This window comes from Gorilla gorilla, chromosome 16 (genome assembly GCF_029281585.2).
Source record: "Gorilla gorilla gorilla isolate KB3781 chromosome 16, NHGRI_mGorGor1-v2.1_pri, whole genome shotgun sequence".
Taxonomy (NCBI): domain Eukaryota; kingdom Metazoa; phylum Chordata; class Mammalia; order Primates; family Hominidae; genus Gorilla; species Gorilla gorilla.
Window position 1 is genome coordinate 32,208,101 of NC_073240.2, and position 25,596 is coordinate 32,233,696.

The 25,596-nt window shown below is 41.4% G+C and overlaps 1 protein-coding gene across 2 annotated transcripts in view; it reads left to right on the forward strand.

Moving 5' to 3' along the window:
- Window positions 1-25,596, forward strand: part of OTUD7A (OTU deubiquitinase 7A) — a 386,443-nt gene that overhangs the window by 309,729 nt on the left and 51,118 nt on the right. For both annotated transcript variants that reach the window (XM_031002375.3, XM_031002376.3), the window contains 2 exons: window positions 21,673-21,774; window positions 25,159-25,286. In XM_031002375.3, coding sequence (XP_030858235.2) covers window positions 21,673-21,774; window positions 25,159-25,286 — 230 coding nt within the window. The remainder of the gene's footprint in view (window positions 1-21,672; window positions 21,775-25,158; window positions 25,287-25,596) is intronic.

Here is a 25,596-nt window from a genome sequence, read left to right on the forward strand (position 1 = left end):
GCATACTCAGCATCAAGTAAATGGCCTCCTCTACTATTTATTTTCATAGAGTGGTGTTTCTTATTTTTCTTTCTTCACACTTTTTGCTATAAAGAATTTAAATTGTGACCAAATACTAAGTTATCTTCTCCAGCATTACAATTATTCATTAGTAAACATTGAGCACCTGTGGTGTCTCAAACCCTATTGTCATAGCCCATTTGCATGGCTTTAAAGGGATACCTGAAACCAGGTAATTTATAAAGAAAAGAGGCTTATTTGGCTCACAGTTCTGCAGGCTGTACAAGAAGCATGGGGCCAGCATGTGCTTCTGGTGAAGGCTTCAGGAAGCTTCCAGTCCTGGCAGAAGGGGAAGGGGAAGCAGATGTATCATATGATGTGAAGGGGAGCAAGAGAGGAGGTGCCAGACTCTTTTTAACAATCATCTCATGGGAACCAATAGAATGAGAACTCACTCATTACTGCGAGGATGGCACCCTGCCATTCATGACGAATCCACCCCCATGACCCAAACACCTCCCACCAGGCCCCCCTCCAACATTGGGGATCACATTTCAACATAGATTTGGAGGGGACAAACATCTCAAACTATATCAACTACCAGGATTATCGGGGACAACCAAGATGAGGAACACAAGGCCCCTGCCCCAGAGGAGCAAAGGACATAAAGGCAATGCCGCAGTCCCATGGCAGGAGCTCTCACAGAAGCACGTGCAAAGCACGGTGATGCCCAGAGAGGGGACATCCGAGGGCCCAGGTGGGGAGGGTGCACTCCAGTGATATTAAAAGGAGTTACAGTGTCACATTTAGGGCAAGAATCCCCTCATCTTTCTGATAGAGAATTGTCACGTTTTGTTTTCTTTCATCAAAATGTCGTGGGGTGATGAGCAAAAAGACATCTTATTTTAAAGTGTGTGGTAACCATCTGCTCCAAAGCTGAAGTTAATTGGTCCCATTATCACGGATGAATCAGAGGACTATTGCTCAGAAAAGTCAGAATAAGTGACTAATAGCTCCCCACATGTGAAACCACCTGCCTCCCTCAATGGTGTTCACCTGTGATTTTCTTATTTGCAGAACCTCAAGTTTTCAAGCTATTCACAATGCCAGTGCCCGTGTCTTGTTCCTGTTCTGTGGTTATGTCATGGGGAGTTGGGAATGACCACTCTATCAAAGCCAGGAATAGAAACATGGAACCATGAAACTTTGCATGTTCCCAATCGCACTCCTTGTATGGAGCACACCTTTATCTCGGGCACCACATTCTAGGTTCTGCTGGATGTTAGAGTAGCACTGGGCCATGATGGGGTCTCCGGAGGCTGGAAAGTGCTGGCATTTACCATGGCTGGGCCATCTTTTCAGGGCGGTCACGTCTGATGTACAGCCCTAGGAGTGCTCTCAACTGGGTAAGAGTCTTAGCTTCTGGAAGCCGGCTTACATCAAACCACTAAGCCTTGCCCTCCATCCACACAGCTGCTCTAGCAGGCTGCATCCTGCCTACCTGCCCTCTCCCAGGTGTGCACGGTCTCAACAGCCTGGGCCACACTGTTATCTGCACAGGTTACAGGAGCTGTCTGCTTGCCCTTGAGCATTCAGGTGTTTCTCTGTGCATAGCTCCCCTTAGCAGCATGCACTTCAGGGACACGAGTAAACCTCCCAGACACCTGCTGAACACTCCCGGGATACGCCTCCCAGGATACACATGTGAAATGAATGGACAGAATTCCTATTTAAATATCCTTGGGCTAAAGGACGCTGTATGCATTTCTATTTCTGCCTAACAAATTACCACACATTTGGCAGCTTAAAACAGCACAAGTGTATCATCCCACAGCTTCCGGGGGCCAGCCGTCTGCTGTGCTTTAGCTGGGTCTGAGACTCTGCTCATAGTCTCTCAAGGCTGAAATTAAGGTGTCCCCTGGCTGTGTGCTCATCTAGGGGCGGATCCATAAGTTCCCTGCGGTTGGCAGAATTTAGTTCCTTGCGGCTGAATGACTGAGGTCCCATTTTCTTGCTAACTGTTGGCGCCTGGAGAGTACCCAAGAGACTCAGGAGTGATGCAGGTTCACTGTGCGCTGCTTCCTTGCCAAGTCTCATGCGTGTGTACAGGTTGCACAAAGCAGGTGTCTTACAGACAGGCAGTGAGGGACAATAGCAGCCTAGGGTTCAGGGCAAGACAGTCACACAAGACTTAGGACAGTGCCCAGGGTGCATGCTGTCTTGTGCTGCAGCTGAGGGACCCCAGAAAGCAGCCTGCTGTGGGTTTGATACCTGGGGGATACAGTCATTATTGGGCTAAAACATTGAAATACATCCTGTTCTCGGAGGGACCAGAACAGAGTCCAGACTGTTCCAGCTAGTTTCCCATGATCTCAGGATACTGCATTCTCAGCACATTCTTTTTTTTTTTTTTCTTTTTTCTTTTTTTCCTGGAGACAGGGTCTCCCTCTGTTGCCCAGGCTGGAGTGCAGTGGCACGATCTCGGCTCAGTGCAACCTCCACCTTCTGGGTTCAAGCGATTCTCCTGCCTCAGACTCCCAAGTAGCCAGAACTACAGGTGCCCACCACCAAGCCCAGCTAATTTTTGTATTTTAGTAGAGTATTTTGTATGTAGTAGCATGTTGCCTACAGTAATGCTTGAGAACTACAGGAAAGGGGAAAGAACGGGGTCAGTCCAAAGCCATCCAGGACCCCACACCACATCCTTGCCATCTAGCTCTCTTGTGGCATGGCAGTGAAGTTGTTTACTGCTTCGGGTTGTTTACTGTTTGGCATGGCAGTTGTTTACTGCTTCAAGACCAGCCAGAGAATCTCTCTCTCCTCTCTCCCCCTTTCCCTCTTCCCTCTTCCCTATTCCGTTTACATTCTACCATCTACCCTTTCTCTGTAAATCTCTCTGACTTTCCTTTTCTCTGACCACTAAACCCTCTTTTGGTCCTCAGATTAGGTCAGGCCAACCCAGGATAATCTCCCTTTTGATCAACTCAGAGTCAGTGAATAGTAAAGTAATTACATCTGCAAAATCCCCTCACTTTACCCCATATTATAACCTAATCACAGGAGTGACATCCCGTCGGAGTCACAGGTTCCACCTACACCCAAGGGAAAGGGATGACACAGGAGTACACCCCAGGAGGTGGGAATCTGAGGACCACTTTAGAATTCTGCCTGCCACAGATACAGTGTCATTACTTGCAGTATGATAATTCTTCTATGCTAAAAGATCCAGAATGAGAGATTAAATCATACTGAATATGTTGTGGTCAGGGGAATTTTCTTGATTTCCTGATGTGCCACTTTTAACCATTTCACTTGGATTGGTATGTTACAGCACACTGTGCCTAGAGGCAGGCATGCATTTGGACTGAATTCTACTTTTTTTTTTTTTTTTTTGAGACAAGGCCTCACTCTGTCTCCCAGGCTGGAGAGCAGTGGCACGATGTCAGCTCACTCCAGCCTGTGTCTCCCGGGTTCAAGCGATTCTCCTGCCTTAGCCTCCCAAGTAGCTGGAATTATAGGCATGCACCACCATACCTGGCTAATTTTTATATTTTTGGTAGAGATGGGGTTTTGCCATGTTGGTCAGTCTGGTCTTGAACCCCTGGCCTCAAGTGATCCACCCACCTCAGCCTCCCAAAGTGCTGGGATTATAGGCATGAGCCACAGCGTCCAGCCAGAATTCTACTCTTGATGGCTTCAAATTTCAAACAGCTTGTCTCTGAGCCCTCCAAAGATATCATACCCTTTGATTGGGCTCTTTTGACAATCAGAACCATGGATCTGGTCATCTGGGATAGGATGGGGTGGGCACTATGGCAACTATGCTTTTGATAATAGCAGCCTTCACATATTGGGGATCTCCTGTGTACTAGGTGTATTATACGCCATTTTAATTATGTCCAGATCTCACATCGGCTGCATGCAATTGCCAAGATGCTCTTCATTTTACAGAACAGGCAGAAGAGACTTGGGGAAGCCGAAGGGTTTGCCCATGGCTGCCTGGTTGTGAAATGTCCTCATCCTGCCCATGCCACGAGACCTCCTCAGTTCAGCTCAGAGCATTGGGAACTGTCATCCTTTCCCTCAGGATACTTTCTGCCACGTGACCCATTCCAAATATGAATTGCATGATTTATTGGATTTTCTTAAAAGAATAAATCACCAGTACCAGAGAAAATCTCCAAAGGAACACTCTTTGAGAGGCCAAGTAGAAAGCCAGCAGCCGAGTTACACAGTTCTAGAGGGACACGTTGCTGAGGGCACCGCGCAGGAACATCTGACAGAGGCAAAGTGAAGGGGGGTGGCCCAGAGGGCCCACAGATGATGGGGGTGGCCCGGGAGGCCCACAAATCACGGCAGTCCCCAAGCTTTACATTTAACACTCCTCACACAGAGTGACTGATCCCAAAGTCCTGTCAGGAAGAAAATCAAATGAAGTTATCAAATTTTTAGGAGTATATGGTACATACAGAAGAACAGTTCACAAGCCCAGGAGACTTCAGACCAAGCGTGGCAAGAAGCCTACCTTGCGGCAGTTCCAGCACAGCTGAGAAAGCGTAAAGGAGGAAGCATTTTGACCATTTTTGTGACTGACTGTTACACATTAACCTTCTTTTTAGGGCAAACAGAGTTAGTTTAAGCTGATTTGTCTACAGCTGGTTCACTGAATCATGTGGACTAGCCAATGTTTTGTGTTTTGTTTATGATTAGAGCTAATATCTCGGGGAAATCAGGATGACTTAAGTTTTGGCTACATGGTTATAGGTGGTTGGCCTTGGGGTGTGTCTGAACTGGGGCCTCTATTTTTCTTTAACAGTCCTGTAAAATGCAGGGATACATAATGTTACTGATGTGCTATTACCCACCAAGACTGAAGTTTGGAAGCAAGTCATGTGATGTATCTGCTATAACAGAGCTCGTAAGATCAAAAAATATTCATTAAGTCACTATTGCATTGTCATTATGTTCTCACTTTTATTTTTGTGAGGAAGAAATAGAAATCTGTTTGTTAATCTAGGTATTGGAAATGAAAAGCATGTGTTCAGGTGGGAGTTAAGGAAGGGTTAGAAAATAGAACCTTTAGATGTCTTAAGAAGTGGTAAAATAAAACTGGCAGTGTATCAGATCCATGAGAAGCCAGCCTGTTCAACAATTCTGGGTAAAAATAAGAAACGTGTGATGTTAAAGCATATATTACTGACAATATATAGTCACAGTTTTATGTTGTAGCCTTGTTTATAGACTCAGTCCGCATCTAAGGTACCCCTTAAATATTTCAGACATACTCTTTTGCATTTTATGGAAAAAATAAGATGAGGTGGAAATATTTGCAAATTGGGGTTTTCTGAAGACATTCCATCCAGCAGATTCACCACCTGAATCCTTTCTTTTGCCTTCAAAATGTCGTCTCAGGTGCAAGCAGCTTCCAGCTGTCTTTTCCCTTAGAGTCATCTCTGGAGCTAGACCCATTACCCTTTCATTGTTTTAATTCCTTATTGAAATGTACATGTGGGAAAGTGTGCAAATCGTAAGTGTAGAACAGATCACATCCTATAACAAGGACTCAGACAAGAAACTCACATCAAGAAAAGTGACTTCTTATAGCATAGGTTTATTTTGCCTCTTTTTGAGATTTATATAAATGGAATCATGAATGGGTTAAGTTCTGGATTCTTCTGCTTATCATTAAGCTTATGCAATTCATTCATAGAGTTGTGTAATTACCATATAGCTTACTTATTCTCATTGGTGTATTGCACTGCAATGTATATACATGTATTACAAATAACTTCTCCATTATGTTATTGATGGATTTTTTGGTGTCTTAGCTCAGGCTAACATAACAAAATACCATAGACCAAGTGATTTAAATGACAGAAATTTATTTTCTCACAGTTCTAGAGGCTAGAAGTCCCAGATCAAGGTGCTGGCCAATTCAGTTCCTGGTGAGGATTCTCTTTCTATCTTGTAAACGGCTGCCTTCTCACTGTATTCTCACATGGTCTTTCTTCAGTGCATGCCTTGGGGTGGGGGACAGTTTGAGAGTTGAAGCTCTCTAGAGTCTTTTATACAAACACTAATTCTGGGAGATCAGGGCCCCACCCTTATAACCTCATTTAATGAATTTAAATTACTTCCTTGAAGTCTTCGTCTTCAAATATAGCCACACTGGTGATTAAGATTTCAATATGTGAATTTGGAGGGGACACATTGAGTCCATAACAAGCTGTTGCAACTTTGTCATTATTATAATAAAAGTGGGGTGCTATGAACATTCTTGTACAGGTTTCTGGTAAGCCATGAACACATTTCTAAAGATATATACAGTCATCCCTCAGTATCCATAGGGAATTTGTTCCAGGACCCTCCAGATACTGAAATTCTCAGATGTTCGAGTTCCTTGTAGAAAATGGTGTGCTATTTGCATATAACCTACTCACATTTTCCCATATATTTTAAATCATCTCTAGATTACCTGTAATACCTAACACAATGCCTACATCATTTCATCCATGTGGATTTGACATATTATTTGGCACACAGCAAATTCAAGATTTACTCTTTGGAACTTTATGGAATTTTTTTTCTGGATTATTTCTATCAGCAGTTGGTTGAATTCGCAGATTCAGAACCCACAGATACAGAGGGTCAATTGTACTTAGGAGTGATATTGCTGGATCATAGGATCTACATATGTTCAGCATTATAACAGTTGTCCAAATAGTTTTCCAGAGTGGATGTACCAGTTGCTCTTCCTCTGTTGAGAGTTCTGGTTGCTCCATGTTTTTTGTCTTTTTGTTTTAGTTACTGTGTTGGAAGTGTAGGAGTATCCACACAGTGGTTTTAATTTTTATTTTCTGATGACTAGTAAAATTAGGTACTTTTCATGTTATTGGCCATTTGCATATCCTCTTTTGTTGGGTGCCTTTTCAGGTTTTTTACCCATTTTTAAGATTGCCTTTTTGATTGACTTGTGGGAATTATTTATACATTCTAGATATGGGACCTTTGTCAGGTGTGTATTGCCAATATCTTCACCCACCCCACTGGTTCCCTTTTCACTCACTGACTGATACATTTTGATGAACAGAAGATCATAACTAAAATAGTTCAACTTTTTTTTCCCCTTACTTGAGAGCCTCTATTTCAGCTTAAGAAACCTTTGCCTACCCCAAGGTCCTGAAAATATTCTCCTGCCTTTCATACTTAAATCTATAATCCACCTAAAAATGATTTTCATAAATGATGTGCTATGTAATGAAAGTCCATTTTCCCATATATTCATCAACCTGACATGGTACCATTTATTGAAATCATCTTTTCTTTATTATGCTGCAGTGTAACCTTGAGATACAGCAGGTGACTGTGTAGGTGTGGGTCTGATTCTGGGTCTGTTCTGTTCCATCAACAATTTTGATGTTATTCTTCTTTATCATTAAGTTTAAATCATTTTAAATACTTATTATAATTTTTCCTTTGACTCATAAATTACTTAGAAATATGTTGCTTAATCACTGTGGGGATATTTCTAGGGTTTTTTTTTTCTAGCTTAATTCTTCTGTGGTCAAAGAATGTATAATGAATGATTTCAGACATTTTAAATTTGTTGAGACTTGCTTTATGACCCAGCATATAATTAAGCTTAATAAATATTCTATGTGCACTTGAAAAAAATTTGAATTCTGTCCTTCTTAGGTATAGTACTTTTTATATATGTTAATTATATCAAGTTTGTTAATTTTGTCGCTCAGATCTTTTCTATTCTTCACTAAGTTTTTGTCCACTTATTCTACCAGCTATTGAACAGGGTGTGTTAAGATCTCCTACTATGATTGGGTTTCTCTGTTTCTTCCTTAGTTATCTTTTGCTTTATATATTTTGAAACTGTGTTAGTGGATGCATAGACATTTAGAATTATTACACCATCCTGGTGTAATAACAAAACTAAAGTTTTGTTAGATGCAGCCCTGATGGCAGTGAAGTCTCAGGTTTTCATTTGTCTGAAAATGGCATTATTTTACTTTCATATTTAACAGCTAGTTGTAGGCTTTACAGACCATGTAAGTTCTCTATCACATATTCATTCTCTCTTTCTCTTTCCCTTCCCTCTATACCTCTTATAGACCAAAGTTTACTGACTCCTGATCTATATTATTTTCTCCCTCTACTTTGGATTTAATCACTGTTCCTTTGTAACTTTTTAACATGGATGATTAATTCATTAATTCCTAGCCTTTCTTTTTAACTCTTGCAAGTATTTAAGGTTATTAATTTTTTTCTCCATACTATTTTAGCTATATCCCCAAAATTTTGGAATGTAATATTTTTGTTATTACATGGTTTCAAAATATTTTCTGATTTTCATTTTGGTTTATTATTTGACCCATGAATTATTGTAAGTGCTTCTTTGTTTGCAAGTATGTAAAAACTACTAAATATTTTTAGTTATTTTTATTATAGATTTCTTACTTCCATTGTGGACAAAAAACATTGTCTGTATGATTTGAAATCTCTTGAGAACTTTGCTTCACGATTCAGAATATGATCAGTTTTTTTAAAATCATTCCATGTGTGCTTGAAAATAATGTTTAGTCTTCTGTTTTGGCTGCATTGTATTATATTTGTCCATTTGGTCATTTATTATGTTTTTCACATCTTCTGTACATTTATTGGTTTATTTTTTACTTTTTCTCTCAATTACCGATAGAGATGTGTTAAAATCTCTCATCATGATTGAGTACTTGTCTATATCTCCTTTTATTCCTATGGATTTTTAATCCTGCATAAATACAATGCTATGTTATTGAATACAGCAATTAAACTGATTTCTTCCTCATGAGTTGAGCAGTTGAACAGTGTAGAGGGTACTTATTTAATTCTACTAATGCTTTTTGCCTTTTGATTTATTTTATCTGCTATTGATTCAGCTATGTTAGCTTTCCGTAAGTTAAAACATTCCTGATGTACCATTTGCCACCTTTCATACCTTTACCTATAGCACTTTTGTATTCCTCTGTTTTAGATTTATCTCTTGCAAGCTGCATGTAGTTAATTTATTCATAAAATCAGTTTCACAGCGTTTGTCTTTTAACAGGTGCATTTATTTTTAATGCAACTGCCACTTTCCCCCATTCAATGTGGTGTTTATTCTCTCCTTACACATCTTCTTTTAAATCAATTAAATATTGTTTAATCATGTCTTTTTAAAAATTCTACAAGTTTTGAAGTTATACCCTCTCTTTCCATTATTAAGAGGTTACCCCTAAAACATGCGTATGAATCACATCTCAAATTAATTAACATCTTAACCTACTTTACACCCAGGCAAGACAGGGACTTTGGAGTAGTTTAGTTTTATTCATCCTTATTCTCTCCTGTTTTGTAAGTTGTTGTCATCTATTTTAGTTCTATACTTTTAATCTCATCAGACATTAGGTTTTATATAGTCAACATTCATTTCGATTTACCCATATGCTTACCTTTTTTGTTTCTCCTCATTTCTTCTTGCATGTCAGATCTTCCTTCTGTTTGAAGTTCATCCTTTACAGTTTCTTTAGGTGAGTGCTAATTTTACTCTCTCAGTTTTTGTTAGTCTTAAAATGTCTTTGTTTTGCCCTCATTTTTTGAAAACATTTTTCATGGGTCTAGTATTATAGATAGCCAGTTATTTTCATTCAGCACATTGAAGATTTTTTTTTTTTGGCTTCTTCTTTCCGTTGTTCCTTTGAAGAGGTAGGCTGTCAGTCTATCACTCCTTTGAAGATAATCTGGTTTTTTTCTTTCTCTAGGTGCTTTAACATCTTTTCTCTCTGTCTTTTATATTGTGCCGTTTCACTAGGATATGTTAAGGAAGACATTAATTTTATTGTTCTTAGAATGTCTTAGACTTTTTAAATCTGTGAGTTTATTTTTACATATTTTGGAAAATCCTCAGTCAGTATTCAATATTGCCTGATTCATGCCTTTCTGAATTTTGATTGGACAATGTTAGATCTTTTCAGTCTATTCTTATGTCTCATAAACTCTCTTGCATCTTTTCTCTTTCCCTCTTTGTTGCTTCTTACTTATCTTCAAATGTATTAACTTTTTTCTTCAGCAGTGTCCAACCTGATATTAAACTGATACTTACTTTTTTACTTTAATTTTTATATCTTTCATTTTAAGTTCTATATGTGTTTTCCAAATCTGCCTCTTATTCTTTGGTCATGTTTTGTTTAATTCTTTTGTGTATTTTAAACATTTTTAACATACTTGTTTACAGTCTCTAATCATTTTTAACCTCAAGTTTCTAGGTATCTATAAACTGCTGATTTTGTGTGTATGACTCTTACTCACAATGGCTTGTTTTCTGTTGTGTTTGTAATTTTGGGTTGTGAGCAGGATGTTATATGTGGGACTCTTGTGTGGCCTGTGTTGAGAGTGTACTCCTCTTAGAGAGATTGTTTTTGTTTGTTTGTTTGTACCAGTTTCCCAAGAGAAATTACCTTTGGTACTTAGAACCAATTTTATGTTAATTTCTTGGCTTAGTGGTTCCAAGCCACAAATCAATTTTAGCTCAAATCTTCATGACAGTCAACATTTCCGGGGAAGTTTTTATTTTCCTCTGCTAAGCCTAGGCTAAAAGAGACAAATTTTCTTCCCAACTGCCTTTGCCAGAGCAAAATTATTTCTAATCTTTGCATTCAGGATATAGTTTTTGAGGATCCTAACTCTATGTGGAAGGAAAAGGCCATTCCCAGTCCCAATTCCCCACATTTCAGGGTCTCCAGCCTTTTTTCGAGTTCTTGTGAAGTGATTAAACAGTTAAATGACTTCACTCGTTGGCAGTTGCTGGTTTGGTGCATACTAATTTCCATCCCATATTTATTTCTGGTTGTTGGAGATTTACTACACTTTCTTTCAAGCTTGGATATACATTTGAAAGGATTATTGAAAATAAGTATTTTTATTTTCTGACCTCTTTTCCTCTTTAAATCTGTGCCCTCCTGCTCATCTTAGGGAGAGGGATTTCTCTTTTCAAACGACCAGAGACAAAGCCTTCAGCCCCTACTTTATCTGCAGTGCTACACGCATCCACACAAGATCTTATTTTAAATTATTTTTTGCTAAGTATTACAGAGAAATCAGGAATAATTAAGCATAGAGTAACTAACAAAAGTAAAAATCAATGAGGGTTTGTAGGGATATAAGAAATCTTTTCATTGGTTTTAAAAAGTTGCTTTCTTTGGTTCATTAGGCTTAACACCTAAAGGCCAGGTCTTTCCTTACATTCCTCACATGGTTCCTTTTCCCCAAGATCTACTCAACTTTTTTCTTTAAATCTTTTTTATCCTAATACTACAATCTAACCAATGAATGTAGGCAAAAAAAAATTTAACATGCTGTATTTAGATGTCTACCCAATTCAAGAGTGTAATTTGCATTTCTGAGAACCTCTGGACAGTGCTTCTCAAGCAATCTGTGTTGAAGGACAACTCTTTTCTTTAGATTTCCAATTCACTGTCTCCCTATGCTTCTATAAAATTTAATAAAAATATTACAGCAAAGCGCATTGCTGTAAAAGCTCCTAAACACTTCCTCCCATTTTCTGTACTTGCCTCACTGTGCACCAGCTGACCTCCCTTTAAGCAGCACCAGGCACTCTGTGTGCAAAAGCTTCCCTTTATTTGCAGTTCATAGTCTTTCTTGCATGAATGTCAGAGCAGTTGTGCTTACTCTAAAAAGGACTTCGGTGTATAAAGGTACCTTTTAAGCCAAAGCATTTTGGTTCACTCATTCATTCATTCATTAGTATATGCATAAATATACTCCTTTATTTAACTCAGGATTTTGGACCTATATATGCATAATACATATATGGGGCTTTCTGTATGCCACGCCCTATCTTAAGTACTTTCCCAATATTAAATAATATAATGTTCATAAAAACTCTGTTAGATCAGGACTATTATTATCTCCATTTTTAAGAATTGAACACTGAAACAGAGTGATTAAGTAACTTGCCCAACACCACACTGCTAAGAAATAGTGGAACTGAGATTTGAACCCAGGAAGTCTAACTCCAGCTTCTGTGCCTAACCAGTCTGCTGACTGCCTCTCTAATGACTACCTTAGACACTCTAGTCCAGATTCTGCAAGGGTAGGTGTTCCAAAGGCCACTATTTCATCCTCATTTTCAACTTGAATCAGTTGGTCTTTATTGCACAGACCTCTGAATTGAAAAGGGAAATCAGGCCTTCCACCTCCTTTGTGGGAAGAGTGATGATTGGTTAGCGTGTCTGCCATGGAAAGTGTGGTGATTTTTCAACGCTGCTTGCTATGGTGTAGAGGGGATTGACAGAAGACACTTCAGAGAAGTCACCTATTAGCTTCAGGGCTCTGTGCCTTCAAAAAAATTGAAAATTATAACTAAACTAAAAATTTCAACTCAATCTATTGAAACAGCAGAAAAATTTAGTCAAACTAGCATTAGTTTGCATTAGTTAGATTTGCCCAAAATATTTTTAGCTGAATTCAACCCATTTTTAAAACTTAATCGAGACAAATGAGTTAATTTACATAGAAATTGTCTTTGGCACCAGAACAGAATGTCTCCATTGTAAGACTATAGAGTAAACCCACATGCCATTTCCTTCGTCTTGAATATCTTCACATCTACAGGAAAATTGAAAGATGAGTATTTATATATCTTGCACCAAAAATCACCAGTTTTCAGGACTTTGTCACATTTGCTTTATGTGTATGGAAATACATACACTTTTTCTGAATCATTTGAATGTGTATTGTGGATACTTCACTTCTTCTGAAAATAAAGACATTCTCCTATGTGACTTAACAGCATTAGAAAATTAGCACTAACTTAGTAACGTCAACTAGTAGAGCCCATACTAAGATTTTCCCAATTGGCCCCAAAGTCATTTTTGTAATTTATTTTCATTCCAAAAAACCCAACTTTATGCATTACATTTGGTTGTTATGGCTCTTTATGCACTTTTTTAAAAACATTCTCTCTTCTTTTGTTTTTCATGAAAATGGATAATTTAAGATTCCCAGCCAGTTCACGTACAATGGTCATATCTCATTGTTGAATGCCCCAGTGGGGTTAATTCCTCACCCTTCTCCCAAGTGTAGACCTCGGGGTCATATGACCCTGGGTTACTCTCCTTATATCTGTAATAAAGGCTGGAACAAGCAGAGGCCCTGCTGATCTGCACAGTCTGTAGGGATAGGAAGGGGAAGGTCCTGCTGTGCCTAGACACTGGCAATGAGCCAGGTTGGGGAGAGAGAAAGCTCAAGGGAAAGGAATTGGGGTGTGGGGAGGAAGCAATATGGGAGGAATGGGATAACATGGATTTGAGGCACTTGCTCATTATATGGACCCATTGGATAGCCACTCCCCACCTAGGAATAACAAGTCAGAAGTCTTAAAGAAGAATCCTCAGTCTCTACTGCAGGGGAGAGGCCAAGCCAGCGCCTCCCAGAACCGGTGGCAGAGGAATAAACATTGTGTACAGCACATATTCGTCAACATTTAATAGTATCATTTATCTGAAGATTTGAATATATAATGTATTTTTAAATACTGTCTTCATGTGATATAATGAAAAAAATTGCCAAATTCATGTTGGTGTTACAGCGAGGGAGGAAGGAATGAGAGTGAAATGGGGGAGGCAAATAGAGGGAACTTCAGCTTGATCTTTACTCGTTTTTCTTTTCTTTTATGTTGAAAGGAACCTGCTGGTGCAAATATGGCAGAGGGGTGACATTCATTTGGTTTTGGGTGATGGGTGTGTTTCTTCTGGCACTTTACAAAATTTGAGCTCCAGTTTTGCTGGTTACTCAGTAATACGGCTTTTGAAATCATATAGGTCAGAGAAGTTAAAATTGGCTTGCCACAGACTCAACCATAACAAACAAAATTAGACTGGCCTTTTTTGTGATCTGATTTTGTCCTGGATGTGTGAGGGCTCCTGTTAAGGTTCAGCGGATCGTGGGCAAGTTTACTTACTCCCTGTGAGCCTCAGTTTCCTTCTGTGTAAAATGGGAATAACATCCCCTGACACAGAGCTGGTTGATTTATTGACGGTCCTGCAGTGTGCAGGAGAACACACTAACCCAGCCAGCAGGAGCTTAAACTGTGAGGTCATCATTATCCCACACAACTCAGAGTCTGAAAACAGGGATGTTCATGGCAGGGCTGGCAGCTGCACAGTGTTATGGAGGACCCAGGCACACATAGCACCCTGCTCTTCTCTCCCCAGCGGGTCAGTGCTAGCTCCAGCTGGGGATGCAGTGTAGCTGTGGCCACATCAGGCCACACATCCTCACGCTGCATCATTCAGGGCAGCAAGAGAGAGCCCCTGATTATGGCCCTTGTGAAGGAGGAGCAAGCCCCAGCAGGTCTCCTGTTACATCTTGTGAGCCAGGCGACAGCAGTCCATGGCAAGGGGAGTGGAATTGCACAGATCGTCTTGGACGTATGAACATTTGCACGTTGCCCCATGGGGCAGGCAAGGAGGCTTGCCTGAAAAGCCCCAGACACAAGCAGGGCTCTGTCAGCAAGGTTGGGAGGGAAAAGCTATGGGGTGGGCAAGACAAGGAGGTCTGCCACAGAAAAGCAGACCAGCTGCCTCATTAGCATATTCCCTGTCCCTCCTCTCCCTGATTGTCTACTCACGTTCCCTATACTCCCTGATGGTTGCCCAGAGCACTAGCAGCTGAGATCAATGCAGAGGATGAATGAGGCTGCCCACTTTAGTGTCAAATGTGTTGGATTTCCAGGTGTTACAGCCATTTTGTTGAGTTTTATGCCTTTGTAAGCAAAGATCCTGCCATTTTATTTTACTTTGTGGCAACCCAGTTTTACTGTATCCCAGCCTGGTTGTTATAAACACTTTTTAAAAGTCAAGTGAGACAGGTTGCTATTTCACAGCCTAGAGAAAAAGAAGTGACTAACTAACTGCATGTTTTTTCCAATGACATCCACAACGATCCATCCAGTGGTAGTGTCAGTTAAAGCCCTTACTTGCATTTCTCATTTAGCTTTAATAAGGTGACTTGTAGGTGGTAAGAATATACCAATTTGTTAGCGTAAGCATTAACATCTTCATATAATAAATAGATGTTCGTCTACTTAACTTTGTAGTGTTAATTTTAATACATGCTTTTGTTTAGAATTAAGGGCACAGTTATTTTTTATCAGTAATGCCACTTATTAACAATGGTATCACTGAATCTTAACCAAAAAGCGCTGAAGAGTGGATAAGGATTCAGTTTAAACAAAGAACCAAGAAGTTTTTTTATATTAAACTTTGTTAATATGGCAACACATTAGGCAATAACTGTCTGACTCTAAAATAAATATACTCCTGAGGGCCTTAATTTTCAGGCTTACTTGCAGTCTTTATCCTTCATATTTCATTATTTCTATTCTGATAGAAACAACACCTTTTATTAAAATTAGATTTTTTTATTTGTACAAATTTATGGGGTATATTTGAAATTTCGTTACATGTATATAATGTGTAGTGATTGACTCAGAGTGTTCATCACCCGAGTACAATACATTTTTGTTAAGTAGAATCACCCTATTCTGCTATCCAACATTGAATGTATTCCATCTTACTGTATGTGTGTACCCTTTAACCCACTTCTCTTCATCCTCCCTCACCACTCACCCTTCCCAGTCTCTACTCTCTACCTCTATGTGATCAAATTTCTAGCTCCCACATATAATTCAGAACATACAATATTTGTGTTTTTGTGCATGATTTATTTCACTTAGGATAATGACCTCCAGTTTCATCCATGTTGCTGTAAATGAATGACATCATTCTTGTTAACAGCTGAATAGTATTCTCCTGTGTATTACACGTTTTCTTTAGCCATTGACAGATGGAATGTAGAAATGTAAAACATGTTCTGCTTCTTCAGTTGTTCAAATCCTATTAATATTTCTCTCTTTTTTAAAGAATTTTTGATTAAAATGCTTTTACAATTTCTTGGAAATATCTATTATAAACATTCTCATTTGATTGAAGTTCCCAAAGTGTTGAAGGCCCTAGGGAGGTGCATGTTATATTTCATCCTCCAAATAAAAACATATATATGTCACTAGAAGTTTCACATAACATTAGAAGCTTGATACAACCACTCATAAGCTTGAAGCAATTTTTAAACAATTTTAGTATTATCCAAGAAGTGACATGTAAGATGACCTTTGCGTCACCTGCCTAACATGTAAATGAGCCAGGCTATTTATCCTTTCCATAGACACATTCTTTTGAAAAGCAGCCATGAGTGCAGATGCACCTGTCATCAGGTAGGATAGAGTCTCCTGTAGCCATCAGCCTGGAGATTACCTTTGCCTCGCTTCTGTGCTGTTCACCCATTTCCCTCCTGTTTCCTGTATTTCTCTGGTTTTGGTTTCCACCCTCATTTTGTGGAGTACATCCTCCTGAAGCTTCCTGAGAAAGAGTGAATGAAGATGTCTTGACTTGAGTTCACTAGAAAACAGAACCCGGCCAGGCGCGGTGGCTCACACCTGTAATCCCAGCACTTTGGGAGACTGAGGCGGGCGGATCACGAGGTCAGGAGATTGAGACCATCCTGGCTAACACGGTGAAACCCCGTCTCTACTAAAAAAAAATACAAAAAATTAGCCAGGCGTGGTGGTGGGCGCCTGTAGTCCCAGCTACTCAGGAGGCTGAGGCAGGAGAATGGCATGAACCCAGGAGGCGGAGGTTGCAGTGAGCCAAGATCGCGCCACTGCACTCCAGCGTGGGTGACAGAGCGAGACTCTGTCTCAAAAAAAAAAAAAAAAAAAAAACCAGAACCCAAGGTAACTCCCAATGGCTATTTATTTCAGAGACACAGTCCCAGATGTGTTAGCAACTAGTTTTATTGAGAAATAAGGCTGCTCTGAATTTCTTGTATGAGTCTTATGTTTTCATTTCTCTTGGGTAAATAAATATCCACGAGTGGAATTGCTGGGTCATATGGTAAAGGTAGGTAATAGTCCATTTCACACTGCCATAAAGATACTACCTCAGACTGGGTAATTTATAAACAAAAGGGGTTTAATTGACTCACAATTCAGCATGACTGGGGAGGCTTCAGGAAACTTACAATCATGGCGGAAGGGGAAGGGGAAGTAGGCACCTTCTTCCCAAGGTGGCAGGAGAGAGACAGCACAGGGAAAACTGCCACTTTTAAAACCATCAGATCTCATGAGAACTCACTCACTATCATGAGAACAGCATGGGGGAAACCGCCTCCATGATCTAATCGCCTACCACCAGGTCCTTCCCTTGACACCTGGGCATTACAATTCAAGATGAGATTTGGGTGAGGACACAGAGCCAAACCGTATCAGAGTATGTTGAACTGTATTAGAAATTGCCAAAAGTTTTTCTAAAATAATTGTGCCTTTTTACAATCCCAACAGCAAAGTATGAAAACTCCAGTTGCTCCATGGCCCCTTAGACATCTGTGCTAGTATGTAAAATACAATTGACCCTTGAACAGCACAGGTTTGAACTGCACAGGTCCACTTCCACTTATATGTGGATTTTTTTCAACCCAGTGAGGATCAAAATTACAGTATTCACAGGATGCAAAATCCATGTATATGGAGGGCCAACTTCTTATACATACAAGTTCCACAGAGCCAACTATCAGACTTCAGTATACACAGATTTGGGTGTATGTCGGCGGGGTCCCAGAACCAATCCTGTGCAGATACTTGGGGATGACTGTACCATTGATTTGTGTATATTGATCTTGTATCCTGTGACCTTAAAAAATTGCTTATTAGTTATGGTTTTTTGTAGCTTCCTTATGATTTTCTGTGTGAACTATCATGTTCTCTGCTAAGAAGAATAGTGTTATCTCTTCCTTTCTGATTTGCTAATACAGATTTTATTTCTTTCTCTTGACTTATTTCACTGGCTAGGACTTCTCATACTATGTTGAATAGCAGTGGAGAGAGGGAGCATCTTTGTCTTTTTCCTAGTCTTAGAGGTAAAGCATTCAGTCTTTCACCATTAGGTATGATGTTAGCTATATGTTTGTGTAGATTTTTTAAATCAAGTTATGGAGATCCCCCTATTCCTAGTTTTATGGGAATTTTTAATTATGAGTGAGTATTGAATTTTGTCAAATGCTTTTTCTGCATTCATGATATGATTATGTGATTTTTCTTCTGTAGCCCATTAATATGGTGAATTATATTGATTGATTTTCAAATATTGAGCCATCCTTGCATCCCTTGGTCGTGGTATATAGTTCTTTGTATATGTTACTGTGTTCTACTTGTTTATATTTTCTTATGAATTTTGCATCATATTCATGAGAGGTGTTACTCTGCACTTTTCTCTCTTTGTACTTTCTTTGATTTTGGTATCAGGGTAATGTTGACTATTTTCTGGAGGAGCTTGTATAATATTGGTTGTTGTTAGGTATACCTCTTGGTATAACCTTTTTGGGAATTGTTCTAGTTATTACATTGTATACACATACTTTATCAAAGTCTATTGGTGTTGACATTTTACTACTATTGGTGAAGCATATAAACCTTACCTGCCTTTTTGCTTCTTTATTCTCTACCATTTGTAATAAAATTGTTTTAAATATTTATTCAACATACATTGAAACATATAAACAGATAGGCAATGTCATAATTTTTGCTTTAACCGTCAGACATAATTTAGAAAACTCAAGAGGAGAAGGAAAGTCTATTATATTTGCCCATATTTTTGTTCTTTCCATGTTCTTCCTTCTTTATATGCCAAAATGCCTTCTTTTATCATTTCCTTGCTGCCTAGAGAACTTCCTTTAGCCATTTCTTTAAGGTAGGCTTGCTAGGAACGAAATCTCCTATTGAAGAATATTTTTGCTGGCTTTAAAATTCTGGGCTGACAGTTATTTTGTTTCAGCACTTAAAAAATATTATCTTGGCTGGGCGTGGTGGCTCATGCCTGTAATTCCAGCACTTTGAGAGGCCAACGCAGGCAGATCACTTGAGGTCAGGAGTTCGAGACTAGCCCGGCCAACATGGTAAAACCCTATCTCTACTAAAAATACCAAAAATTAGCCAAGTTTGGTGGTGCATGTCTGTGTCCCAGCTACTTAGGAGGCTGAGGCAGGAAAATCACTTGAACCTAAGAGGCAGAGGTTGCAGTGAGCCGAAATTGCACCACTGCACTCCAGCCTGGGTGACAGAGCAAGACTCTGTCTCAAAAAAAAAAAAAGAAAAATTTATCCTGCTTCCTTCTGGCCTACACGGTAGCCAATGAGAAATGCACTGTCTTTAGAATTGTTTTTCCCAAGGCGTTGTTTCTCCTTGGCAGCTTTTAAGGTTTCTTTGTCTTTAGTTTTTAGAAGTTTTAGAAGTTTGACTATGATATATTTTGGCATGAGTTTCTATGGGTTTTTTTTTTCTGTTTAGGGTTTGCTCAGCTTCTTGAATCTGTATGTTTGTTTGTTCATTTGAAAAAATTGGGAACCTTTTAGTGATTTAGTGATTATTTCTTTGAACACTTTTTTTTTTTTTTTGAGACGGAGTCTCGCTCTTTCACCCAGGCCTAAGTGCAGTGGCGCGATTTCGGCTCCCTGCAAGCTCCGCCTCCCAGGTTCACGCCATTCTCCTGCCTCAGTCCCCCGAGTAGCTGGGACTACAGGGGCCCACCACCACGCCCGGCTAATTTTTTGTATTTTTGGTAGAGACGGGGTTTCACCGTGTTAGCCAGGATGGTCTCAATCTCCTGACCTCGTGATCCGCCCGCCTCGGCCTCCCAAAGTGCTGGGATTACAGGCGTGAGCCACCGCGCCTGGCCTCTTCGAATACTTTTTTAGCTCTACCTTATTTCGCCTCTTCTACGGACTCCAGACTTTTGTCGCAGTCCCACATGTTCCTGAGTTGTGTTCTGTATATGTGGTTTTTTTTTAAGTTTAATTTTTCTCTGTTGTTCAAATTGGGTAATTTCTATGTTACACCTTTACATTACACTGATTCTTTTTCTCCTCTCTGCAATCTGCTTTTCAGCACATCCATTGAGTTTTTAAAATCAGAGTCGTATTTTTCAGTCCCTATTATATCTGCCTATATTTTTGTTCTTTATTTGGCTCTGTTTTGTATCTTCTATTGTTTTGGTAAGACTTTCTATTTCTTTACTACATTTTCTAATTTTTCATTTGTCTTAGGTATGTTTGTAATTGCTTGTTGAAGTATTCTTAGGATGACTACTTTTAAATCCCAGTCAGATAACTCTAACATCTGTCATCTCAGTGTTCATATCTTTTCTTGTTCTGTTTGAAATCTTCCTGGTTCTTGGTATAAGTGATTTTTTTTGTTTGTTTGTTTACAAGGGTATATATTGGGTATTAAGTTATAGGACTCTGGGTCTTACTTAAATCTTGTGTTTTAGCAGACCTCGCGACACCACTCTGGTAGGTTCAGGGGGCCATTGCCTGACAACTGCCAGAGGGTAATTGAAGTACAGGTTCCCCCTCTGCCCCTGTTGATACCTGGGGAATGGGCTTGGTACTTCTTGGCAGGGGTACTTCCTAGCTGAGAGGAGGCAGAGATTCTCATTACAGCCAGATGAGTGTGAAAGTTCAGGCTCCCTATGTGTCCTCTGAAGATAGAGGGCAAGGTGCTTATTACCACCCAGTGGGGTTGAGGTCTTGGCTTTGTACTCAGCCTTCTCTGACACTCCCCAGGTGATGAAGCAGGCAGTGATGAGCACCTTGTTACAGCCTGGTGAGGGTGGAAGTCTAGGCTTCTCACTAGACCTTTGCTGGCAGGGGTGGTGGTCGGGTTATAATTTTTTCTGCGATGTTTGGCTGGAATAGAAGAGGAAATGTCTAAGCAGCTACTGTCTTGCTAAGCTACCCCTTTCCTGGTATTCTGTTTAGAGAGAGCATGCTTTTTCTTTTCTATCTTTTTTTTTTTTTTTTGTGGCCTACTCTCATTGGTTCCAGTTTGTACAGTATCTAATCTGGGATATGTGAGGCAAAAAGAAACTCCAGGGAACCCACCATTATGTCGTTCCTCAAGTCTCAAGATCCCTAGTTAGTCTGCCACTTCTTCTCCACTTTTCAGAGTCTTCTAATATGATTTTATACATAATTTCCAGGGCTTTTCGTTGTACTTAGTAAGAGAAATAGGAAAAAGTACATCTGCTCTATCTTCCCTGAAGGGGAAGTCTCTAAATGTAAATATTCATGAAATTTAACATAACTACACCTATGTAACTATAATGGTTTTGATGAATCAAATGAAATATGAACTATACTTTCAAAGGTATGTGTGCCTCAAAAAAGCAAGATGGTGAAAGGAAAAAATAGCTTTCAGGAGGGAAAGCTGTGTTCAAGGAAATTACAAAGAAATGTTTTATCTTGTGTGAAATACGTTTCCAGATTCCAGGAGAGAAGGTGCTGGCCTTCAGTTTCTTAATGCTGATGCTAATTGATGGGAGGATTTGGCCACTTATTGTCTTCAAAGGGAAAAGAAATCTATATTTTATTTGAGGAGAGAAGTAGCCATAATGTTCCCCCTTTCTACTGAAACCTGTAGAAAATCTGTCCCTGATGTTTATGCCTCCTTAGCAAACACCCCCAATGGCCCCTTCCTTTTCTGGGATCGTGTTCTAAAGTGAGCTTCTTTTCCAGGTCGCCTGAACTGGTGGTCCACTGTGTGCACGAGCTGTAAACGGCTTCTTCCTCTGGCCACGACAGGGGATGGGAACTGCCTTTTACATGCTGCCTCACTGGGTAAGCTCCACAGCACAGATAGAGGGTGGCCAGGCTCCAGGCCTGCGCAAGGAAAGACATATGCTATTGAAGGAAACACTATTGAAGGAAAAGCATACGCTAAATAGAGTCACCCATGTCACTGTCATGAGAAAGTCCCCAGGAGACAGAGCCAACAATCCTGGCCCTTCTTGTCAAGTAGCACTTGGTGGAGAGACAGAACACACATAAGAAAAGACCTGGCGTGATAGAAGGAGGCCTTGAGCATAGCTGCAGGGATGGGACTTAGAGACCGTTGCCTGGTACAAATAAAAAGGACTTCCTGGAGGAAGTGGGATCTTTACTGAAACTTGAAGAACTTGAGAGACTAGAAGAGGACATTGCAGGCAAGGAAACCCCGCAGATAAAGCATAAAGGCAGGAATGGACAGGTGTTTGGAGGTAGGGTGAACGGGGTAAAGCTGGAGTAGGAAGTTTTGGGAGCAGTGCATGAGGTTGGGTAAATGAGGGTCCACTATGTTGACAGCAGTCAACAATTGGCATGGACTAATGGAAACAGACGTAGGTACTGCTCAGATAAATCACAGGGGAGTCAGCATAGTCAGAATATACCACAGAGAGATCAGCACACTTGTCCAATAGAGACGTGAGCTTCCCGATCACACAAAGCCACACAACACAGAAATATTTGGATAATTGAGGATCATCATCGACTTTCTGGAACCTCAGTTATCCCTTTAGGCCCAGCATTATATGCACAAGGCTGAATCCATTTTGATAGGTGAGTCTGGGTTTGCACCAGGGACCATCAGGGCCGGTTGCTTCTTACCCGCCCTGGAGGATAGCGCCTCTCCAAAACACACAACCCTCACACAGGAATGCAGTCCTTGTTGGTCAAACTTGCATCCCCAACAAACGTGGCTTTAACTGGGTGCCATGACCTACATCAAGGGCCAGCCCCCAGACCTCTCTCTCTTTGGACCTGCGGTGAGGCCTATTCAGCAAGAGGTAGGTGAGATAAGACTGTAAAGGGCTTCAAGGGAAATACATCAGGGTCTTGAAGGGTTCCAGAGGAGGATGGAGACCAAGGGCAAGGGAAACATTCCCCAGGCTTGACCTGCAGTGAGGAAAGGCAAGGCAGCCACTTATCTGCTTCATCTCCATGTCATTGGAGCACATTCTGCTTGTTGGCATTGCAAAAGTACTCCACATTCACCATGGTGAGAAAATGAAAATCAGCGACCCCCACCCAGCGGCGGCCACTCTTAACAGTTTGGTCTTGTCATCATCTTCCGGTCTTTTGTCTGTTCTTCAAGTGAAATGATGATCTTGCTGTGTTCACAGTCTTGAATCCAACATTTTCCCTTACAATCTGAGAATTTTCCCTGCTGTTATCCTTCAAACATGATTTTAAGTAGTTGGGTCATATTTTATCATAGTGGATAACATTAACTATTCCCCTGTTATTGAGCATATTTTGCCTTGTTCTTTGTAAAACCTGGAGAAAGAATCTAAAAGAATAAATCTCTCATCTGTGTCAAACAGCAGCCTCATTGTGAAGTCTGGGGCATGGAAATGCTTTTGTCCCTCAGCAACTGCAGCATGTAGAGTCATTGTCCCCATCAGCACAACAGCGGGGCAAGGCCACACCCCACAGCATTTTCCCTGTGAGCACAGTGGGCCTCCCAGGCCTGCCTGGGAAGAGAGAGCCTCCCTCAGGCTGGTCATTTCCATCTGCAAGAGAGCCTGGGCCATGACTGACCAGGGCTGTGAGACCCCCCTCCAAGAATCCCCTGTACAACAATTAGCCCAGAGCTCATAGCAATCTGTCCTCTTATCCCAGCACTTTGTTTCATTTTGTGCCCATATAGCTAAACTCTGCAGGACTGGGACTGCCCAAAGCTGCCACATGACATTCACCAGCAGTCCTTGTGGAACCCCTGTTGGCCTGGCCTGACGTTGAGCTAGGATTGTGGGGCACATATAGAAATGACAGTCATCTTGGAGTCAGGCCTGTAGGCAGATATATGCAGGACAAGGAGGCCATCTCTGCAAGAGAGACCTGCCCAAGGAGCTGTGGGAGAGTCCCAGGAGGCAGCTGAAAGAGGTCTGAGGATGAGTGAGGAGTGACAATGGTCATTCCCCCTCCCCTGCCATCCTGTAGAAAAAGGCGAAGCCTTGCTGGCTAGAAGCCTGTGGCAGGCCTGGGCTATTGCATATCCAAAGATGCCCAGCCAGTTGAGCCTTTGAAAACATCAGTTCACATTACTCTCCTTCTGAAGACTCTCCAGAGGCTCACAGTTCCCTTGAGAGCCCCTTTTTCACTGTCCCTCTCCCCTCGATCCCACTTTAGCTACCTTTCCCTCTTGCCTTTTCTCAAGTACTGCCCCCTCTGGGTCTGTCCCTGGCCTTTCCCTGTGCTGGGACGGCAACTCGGCTCCTTCCTCCACCCATTTGAGCCTTTGCTCCTATGTCTCCATTCACGCCACAGCAAATCTGCCTGCCTCACCTCTCCTCGTGGGGCTGCCACCCTCAACATCGTACACTCTGTGCCAGCCTCGTGGCTGTCCTCACTTCCCCACAACATGTGCTCCATGAGATTTTAGGAACTTCATGTGTCCCGGCCACTGCCACATATATTCCCAGCACCTAGAATGAGTGAGTGGGGGGGTGGATGGCTGGATGGACGGATGGATGGATGGATTCCCGTGTGTTTTCCCTTGTAGCCAGAGCTGCCCTTCTCTTGAGCACTTCTCCCATGAGTTGGGGTTCTTGATCACGTCTAAGCTGCCCAGAGCACATTCTCAGAGATGGCTGGTTTCTCTCTATATCCTCTCAGCACCTGACACAGGATGAGACCCTCTCACTAGGAAGCAGGCGCTCTCTCCTGGGCCAGGTGTGTGCAGTGGTGTCACTGACGCTCTGCTTCTCAGGAAGCTGAGAAGCCTCAGGGCTGGAGAGGAGGGAAATGGCAGACCCTGGAGAAGCCAGGATGCTAATGGCCTCCCTCGCCTGGAGCCCTCCATAAGGACACTGGACAGCCTGTCCCTGTCCCCTAGTCAGTCCCCCACCCAAATGTAAGACTTGAATAATGACCATTAGGTCCTGAAAGCAAACCAGCAACATTGAGAATGGGTTGCCAAGGGCACCAGAGAGGAAAAGCACTTGATTTTCACCCACTATTATTTTGCTAAGAACAGGATGTGCTGCTTCATTCACCTACTTGCCTTAACAGGAAGCCTCAGGAAGAAGGCTGGAGGGGAATTAACAGAACCGCTGAGTAAGGAGGCTGCTCTGCGTGCAGACAGGAGGCTCTCCCAGTGGGTCGTGGTAGTTTGCATCACCTCTGGCTTGTCTTTTCTCATGTCCTTTCTCTCCTCTGTTCTCCATGGCCTCCTGGCTCCAGGAATGTGGGGGTTTCATGACCGGGACCTGGTGTTACGGAAAGCTCTCTATACCATGATGAGGACGGGAGCTGAGAGGGAAGCCCTGAAGCGGAGGTGGAGGTGGCAGCAGACGCAGCAGAATAAGGAGGTTGGTATCCACTGGCATGGCCAGAGCCCGGGACCCAGGCCAGGTGCAGCCTCGGGCCATGGTCGAGTCCACAGCATGGCCTCCAGGCCCCAGACGGTCTTACGAGGGGAGGCAGAAACAGCCCCTGGGATCAGGAAAGTCTCCTGCTTTTAAGCCCACAGAGGAGGAGCCTGTTAAAATAGCAGAGTCCCGGCAGACAGCAACTATGCATCCACTTGTGCTTCCTTAAGGCATAATCATGAAAGCTGCCTACCTTCATTCCCAAAAGCATCCTGGCTTGGATGATGAATTATATATATGACTGCCTGCT